Below are 7892 nucleotides of genomic sequence, written 5' to 3' on the forward strand. Positions count from 1 at the left end.
CGGGAGCCCGTTCCCTGGGCAACGGGGCCGACACCTGGGCCAGCACCGAAGAGCAGCAGCTGGCTCCGCCGGGGGCTAGAGCGGCAGAGCCACAAGTGGCAGCGGGCGGGGCGGACGTGACGCAAATTCGTTTCCGGCGGGGGTGGGCGGGGCTTCGCCTCTTCTTCTAGGGATGTCTGCCGACCGCATGGAAGGTGCGTGAGATCGGTTCCTTTCCCCGGGCAGAGTAGCTGTGAATGTTACCGCTTGGGCCGCAGATTGGGCCAGAAGCTCAGGAGCTCCCCGGATTAAATGAGGTTAAATGGAGGTCAGATGCCTTGCCCCAGCCTAGCCCGCAGGCCCTGCGCAGCCTCTGCAAGGCTTCTCGGGAGACAGTTTTGCCGAGCCTCCGCTTTTTCACATGTGGAGTGACAGATGAACGGGACGATATACACAAATGAGTGTCAGCAGATCAGACACTCAAATTGTAATTATTGTCACTATAAATTAGCACTAACAGAGTTCACTGGGTGCCAAGCCTTGCATGCTCAGCTCCTCCAGAAACTCCTGTCTGAACTGCCTTCAGTCAGAACATTCTGCTTGTAATGAAAGCTGGCTTTCACCTAGTGCTCAGTCTGCTGAGTGCTGCTCCAAGAACTTTAAGTGGATCATCTCATTTGAACTTCACAGTGGTCCCCTGAAGTAATGTCAATCCCATTTTGCAGATGGGGAGTAGAGGCTCAGAGGGGATAAGTAACTTAGCCACTGTGCCCTCACCCTGCCCTGTCCTGTGGCGCTGATGACTGGTCTGTCTTTACTGGCCCTTACGTTTCTTGAAGTCAGTTATGTTTTTGGTTCCTAAATATGTGCCCAGTATGAGTCAGGCTGATCATAAATCAGATATGATCCTGCCCTCAGAATCTCCTGTTGGGGGAAAACCCTTAGACAATTATAAAACAGGTGGTAAGAGCTATTCCTCCATTTACCTCATTTTATGCAAAGCCTCCTATGTGTGGAAGGTTTGAAAGAGAACAAGACATAGTTCCTACCCTAGTCGAATTTCCAGTTTAGCAGGGAATATAGACATTAAACAAGCAAATACACTCCACCGATGAATATCGTGATAGCAGAATTACAGGATGTTTCACATATCTACTGGTGAGTCCTAACCCAACTTGGGAGATCCAGGAATACTTCTCTGTGGAAATGACTTTCTAAAAACCTAAATCAGATAATTTCATTGCCCTACCCAGAGCTCATTGCTCACTCCCCATTGTATTAGGTTGGTGCAAAAGTAATGGCAGTTTTGGCCATTAAAAGTTGTGGCAAAACCTGTTACTTTTGCACCAGTCTAATACTTAGAATAAGTCCAAACTTCTTATCTTAAGCTATTAGGTTCTAGTTGTCTGATCACCTCCTCACCCACTAGTCCTTTTCTGTCCATTTCATTCCAGCACACTGGTTTTTTTTGTTTGTTTTATTTTGTTTTGTTTTCTGTTTTTTGAACTCACTAACCTCATTCTCATAATTAGGGCACATACTACTGACCTACCCTTTTTCTGGCTTTTCATCATTCAGATCTCAGCCTGAATGATACCTTCTCAGGGGGTCACACTAACACAAGACCCTGTGTCATTTTCCACATACACTTACCATGATCTGAACCGATCGTGGACATTTAATTGTTTATTATCTGCCTCCCCTTTGGAAAGTAAGTTCCGTGAAAACGGTCCTGATCCGTCTCATTCAATCACTTCATTCCCCCATGCCTGACATATTGTAGACAGTAAGCAAATATTTGTTGTTTAAGTAAAGAATGAATGATAAATCAATATGATATTTAAAAGTGAGGATACTAAGTATGAGGCAGGGGAGTGGGGACACACACAGATAGGAAAAACATTCCAGGTCAAAGTCAGAACTTGTACAGAGCCAGCTGTGAGGCACAGAGGGCAAGTGGGAAAGGGTGAAGCTGAAGGGATGGGCAGAGCTTGGATAGTAGAGGCCTTGAGCTAACAGGTGAGATACTGGGTTTTTGCCATGTGCCAGGCCTTACAGCTTCACATATATTATCTAATCTCAGCAATCCTATGAAGTAGATACTATTTTTATTCCCATTTTACAGATGAAAATGTTGAGGCTCTGAAAGGTACATTAAGTTGCCCAAGATCTCACAGCTGGCAGAGGTGGGATTCAGACACAGGCAGTGTGGTCTTCTGACTTGAGATGTCAAACCATCTAGCTGTTGTGTGTCCTGGATTCCTCAAGGGGACTTTATCCTGTGGGCCATGAGAAGCCTTCGCGGGGTTCAAAGTAGAGAAGGCGAGAGGGCACCGGAGGGCTGGGGGAGAACAAACAACCTGAGTTGGCTCTTGGTGGTCTGGGGGTTGCTTCCCACAGGCAGCATGTACCCGGGATCCGGGTACATCTTGGAGGATAGGCGTCATGAGCCTGAGGAAGGAAGGAGCTTTCCTGCAGAGAGAACACGTGCAAAGGCCTGCAGGCACCTCAGCTTTTCAAGAGCTGCCAGTAGTTCATTTTCACTGGAGATTGACGGGGGGCCAATGTGCGGGTTGATGTACGTATTGATGTGGAGGGGTAGCTAGGTCTGGAAGGACTTTGGACTTCCTCCTGATTTCCAAGCAGGGCCGTGGCAGCATCATGATCAACTCTGCATCTCTGTTGTCTCAGTGTCTTGAAATGATTAGCACTCATGAGCCATGCCACTCTGAACAAATTTAAAGTATCAGAGTACCTGAGACTAGATAGTGGAAGTACTCAGGAGTCAGGGCTAGATAGATTATCCTGTAGGGAAGGTAACCTGAGCCATTGAAGAGTTTTAGCAGAAAGTCACAACTTTACCTTATTTCCAATCTTTGGAAAACAAAGGGCTTAAGGTAAAAATTTTGTGGAGCCATTAAGCTGGAAAAGGATTCAGCTATATCTGGTGAATCTTAAAATGTTAAAAATATTCTGTGTTGTCTTCTTCCAGGAACTGTCACATTCATTCAGACTTTGTAGTTTCCACATTTATTTGTCCAGTTGATACAGCATTTGAGATAGTTTTGCTGTTGAAAATTATGAGGACATTTGCCCTCCAACTATGATTGTATATTCCGTGATAATAATTTTGTTTCTTTTATACCCTATCAGCAAAGATTGTTGGAATTGTAACGCCCAGAAAACCTGTCTTATCTGTCAGTGCAAGAAAAATTAAGGACAATGCGGCTGATTGGCATAATTTAATCCTGAAGTGGGAAACCCTCAGTGATGCAGGCTTTACCACTGCAAGTAATATTGCCAACTTGAAAATCAGTTTATTGTAAGTACATATCGGTTTTTCATGCTCTAAGTTTTTCACCCTTTATAACTGGGGAAATATCAACATGAATAAATTTGAAAATAAAATATTAAGCAAAAAAAGCAAGTGGTAAGATGACACATGATACAAAATTATATTCCTTTTTTTTTTTTGAGACGAAGTCTCACTCTGTTGCCCAGGCTGGAGTGTGATGGCGCAATCTTGACTCACTGCAACCTCCACCGCCTGGGGTCAAGCGATTCTCCTGCCTCAGCCTCCAGACTAGCTGAGATTACAGGCACCTGTCACCACACCCAGCTAATTACTGTATTTTTAGTAGAGTCGGGGTTTCACCATGTTAGTCAGGCTGGTCTCGAACTCCTGACCTCACATGATCCACCTTCCTCAGCCTCCCAAAGTGCTGGGATTACAGGTGTGAGCCACCACGCCTGGCTATTCTGATTTTTAAAACCATAGATTCTTTGATTCTTTTGTAGTTCATAGGCATGATGATTGGATTTTCATGCTCATGTATGACCTGTGCCTTCCTCAAACTTTGCTATGATGTTGACACATTACATAGCTGATACGGAAAAAACTACCATGGATCCTTTTTGTCCATTTTTGGATTTTACATAAACAAAAAACATATGTTAGTGTTTCCTTTATGTCTCACTTTCTTTTTCTATTTTTTATTTTTGGAGACGAGTCTCACTCTATCCCCCAGGCTGGAGTGCAATGGTACGATCTCAGCTCACTGCAACCTCTGCCTCCCAGGTTCAAGTAATTCTCCTGCATCAGCCTCCTGAGGAACTGGAGTTACAGGCATGTGCCACCACGCTCGGCTAATTTTTGTATTTTTTGTAGAGACCGAGTTTCACCATGTTGGCCGGGTTGGTCTCAAACTCCTGACCTCAGGTGATCCGTCCACCTCAGCCTCCCTAAGTGCTGGGATTATAGGTGTAAGCCACTGCACCCAGCCATGTCTCACTGTCTTTCAACATGGAAGCATGTAATGTATAGCTACTATTCTGGTTCTGTTCTTTCTCATTGCTGTTTAATAGTGTTTACCCACATTAGACCTCTCAAACTCTGCCACTGGTTTATCAACTAAGTTATGTAATGTTCTCAATCTTTTGTTGTCATTTCAACAGTGTGCACAGCATCTTCCCCAGGAATAGATTCCATCTCAAGAAACCACCTTCTTTGCTCATCCATAAGAAACAACTCATCTGTTCAAGTTTTCTCATGAGATTGCAGCAATTCAGTCCTATCTTCAGACCCCAGTTCTAGTTCTGGTTCTCTTGCTTTTTCCACTGGCAGAGTAGATTGAACATCATTCTTAAGGGCCCTAGGAGTTTGAGAATGGTAGATGAGCATTGGATTCAACTTAAAGTCACTAACTGCAATATCCCCTAACGAGAAGGTCAATCTGTCTCTTGAAGCTTTGAAGCCTGTCATTGACTTCTCTGTAGTTGTGAATGTCTTGGCTGACATGTTCTTCTAATAGAAAGCTGTTTCATCTACCCTGACAATCTGTCATATCATGTAGCTACCTTCATCATTGATCTTAAGTAGATCCTCTGGATAACTTGCGCCAGCTTCTACATTACCGCTTGCAGCTTCACCTTGCACTTTTATGTTATGGAGATGGCTTTTGTCCTTAAACCTCATGAACCACATACTGCTAGTCTCAAATTTTCCTTCTGTAACTTCCTCATGTCTCTCAGCCTTCACAGAACTGAAGAGAGGGAGGGTCCTGCTCTGGATTAGGCTTTGACTTAAGGGAATGCTGTGTCTCTTTTGCTCTTCTGTGCAGACCCCTCAAACTTTCTCCATATCCACGCTAAGGCTAGTTCACTCATCATTCACACGTTCACTGGAGTAGCACCTTTAATTTTCTTCAATAACTTTTCTTTTGCCTTCACAACTTGGCCAACTGTTTGACACAAGAGGCCTAGAGGCCTAGCTTTTGGCTTATCTCGGCTTTTTTTTTTTTTTTGTACGGATGGAGGCTCGCTCTGTCGCTCAGGCTGGAGTGCAATGGTGCAATCTTGGCTCACTGCAACCTCCGCTCCTGGGTTCAAGCAATTCTCCTGCCTCTGCCTCTCAAGTAGCTGGGACTACAGGTGCACGCTGCCACGCCCAGCTAATTTCTTTTGTATTTTAGTAGAAATGGGGTTTCACCATGTTGCCTAGGCTGGTCTTGAATTCCTGAGCTCAGGCAATCCACCCGCCTCGGCCTCCCAAAGTGTTAGGATTACAGGCGTGAGCCCCCGTACCTGGCCCCTTATCTCAGCTTTTGACATGCCTTCCTCACTAAGCTTAATCATTTCCAGCTTTTAATTTTTTTGTTTCTTAATTTGGCCAAAGTGTAGCTTTTGATTTAAAATGAGAGATATGCAACTCTTCCTTTCACTTGTACATTTAGTGGCCAATGTAGGGCTATTAATTGGCTTGATTTCAATATCCTCCTATTTCAGGAAATAGGGAGGCCCAAGGAGATGGGGAGAAATGGGAGCAGCCAGTCAGTGGAGCAGTCAGAACACACAATATTCATTCATTAAGCTCGCTGTTACATATGAACATGGTAATGGCACCTCAAAACAATTAAACTAGTAATATCAAAGATTATCAATCACAGATCATAGATATAATAATGAAAAAGTTTGAAATATTGTAAGAATTACCAAAATATGATACAGAGACATGAAGTAAGCACATACTATTGGAAAAATGGCACTGGTTGATTTGCTGTACATACATACACAGGGTTGCCACAGACCTTCAATTTGTAAGAAATGCATTATCTGTGAAACTCAGTAAGGTGAGGCATGCCTGTATTCCTGGATTGTGAACTCTTTGAGGAAATGATCCATGTCTTGTTCATCTTTGTACATCCAGCACCATGCCCTGTGCCAAGGATGCCACACAGCTGAATGTTGGTTTATTTTTGTTTTTTTTTTTTTGAGACAGTCTTGCTCTTTTGCACAGGCTGAGTGCAGTGGTGCGATAATGGCTCACTGCAGCCTTGACTTCCTGGGCTTAAGTGATCCTCCCACCTCACCCTCCTAAGTAGCTAGGACCACATGCGTGTCCCACCATGCCCAGCTAATTTTTACTCTTTTTTCTTTTTGAGACGGAGTCTTACTCTGTCCACCAGGCTGGAGTGCAGTGGCGCGATCTCGGCTCACTGCAAGCTCCGCCTCCTGGGTTCACGCCATTCTCCTGCCTCAGCTTCCCTAGTAGCTGGGACTACAGGTGCCCGCTACCGCGCCCGGCTAATTTTTTGTATTTTTAGTAGAGACAGGGTTTCACCGTGGTCTCGATCTCCTGACCTTGTGATCCGCCCGCCTCGGCCTCCCAAAGTGCTGGGATTACAGGCATGAGCCACTGCGCCCGGCCCGCTAATTTTTACTCTTAATTTTTGTGGAGATGAGGTCTCACTATGTTGCTCAGGATTTAAACTCCTGGACTCAAGCAGTCCTCCCACATCCACCCCCCAAAGTGTTGAGATTACAGGCATGAGCCACCAAAACCAGCTGTCATGGCTGAATTTAACTGACTTATTTTGGTGCAAAATTGAGTGACCAATGGACATATTCATTGCACATATAAATAATAACTGAATTTATATCATAATGACATGAAAGAACAATGCTTATGCAAAATGTCCCACGTAACTATGTGGATATAGAGGTTTGCAAAATGTATTATAAGGAAATAAGGCAAGCTTAAAGAGTTTATAAAGAGTATATTTTGTACACATTATTTTCTCTTTTGTTTAGGAATAAAGACAAGATAGAACTAGACAGCAGCAGCCCAGTCTTGAAGGAAAAAGAAGAAAAGGTGTGTCTGGAATATAACGAGGAACTGGAGAAGCTCTGTGAGGAACTGCAGGCCACCTTGGACGGGTTGGTAAGACATAAAGACGCAGGCCACGTGTGGTCGCTGTTGCTGAATCCGATGGATGTATTTGCGGTTCACTTGACCATTGGCCATCCCTTCCTCCTCCTCAGTCTCCTCTGATGTTCTCTTCCTCTGCCTGCCACGTAAATCTTAATGTTCCCCAGGATGCTGTCTTAGACATTCACTCCTCCTGTGCATCATCCAGGGAAATTTCACCCACTTTCCGGTCTCATCACATAGTAAACATTTTTTTTTTTTCGTGAGATGGAGTCTTGCTTTGTCACCCAGGCTGGAGTGCAGTGGTGCGATCTTGGCTCACCGCAACCTCTGCCTCCTGGGCTTAAGCGATTTTCCTGTCTCAGCCTCCAGAGTAGCTGGGACTACAGTTGCACGCCACCACGCCTGGCCAATTTTTGTATTTTTAGTTGAGACAGGGTTTCACCATATGGGTCAGGCTGGTCTCAAACTCCTGATCTCAGGTGATCCACCTGCTGGCCTCCCAGAGGGCTGGGATTACAGGCATGAGCCACTGCGCCCAACCACAGAGTCAATATTTTAGGCTTCTAGGGCCAGCCAGCCTCTGTCTCAGCTACTCATCTCTGCCACACAGGACTGAACAGCCATAGACAATGTATGTGTAAATGGATGTGGCTGCATCCCATGAAACTTTATCTTTGTGTTTTGAATTTTTTTTTTTTTTTTT

The 7892-nt window shown here is 44.6% G+C and overlaps 1 protein-coding gene across 2 annotated transcripts in view; it reads left to right on the forward strand.

The window, feature by feature from the left end:
• Positions 1-127: 127 nt before the first annotated feature.
• The window catches only part of CINP (cyclin-dependent kinase 2 interacting protein), a 16259-nt gene continuing 8494 nt past the window's right edge, over positions 128-7892 (forward strand). The window contains exons 1-3 of one of the 2 annotated variants that reach the window (XM_011951437.1): positions 128-194; positions 3133-3301; positions 7069-7198. In XM_011951437.1, the coding sequence (XP_011806827.1) occupies positions 173-194; positions 3133-3301; positions 7069-7198 (321 nt within the window). In that variant the 5' untranslated portion in view covers positions 128-172. The other variant, XM_011951436.1, reaches the window with a different exon arrangement.

The sequence above is a fragment of the Colobus angolensis genome, unplaced genomic scaffold (assembly GCF_000951035.1).
Source record: "Colobus angolensis palliatus isolate OR3802 unplaced genomic scaffold, Cang.pa_1.0 Scaffold32, whole genome shotgun sequence".
NCBI classification, from domain to species: Eukaryota; Metazoa; Chordata; class Mammalia; order Primates; family Cercopithecidae; genus Colobus; species Colobus angolensis.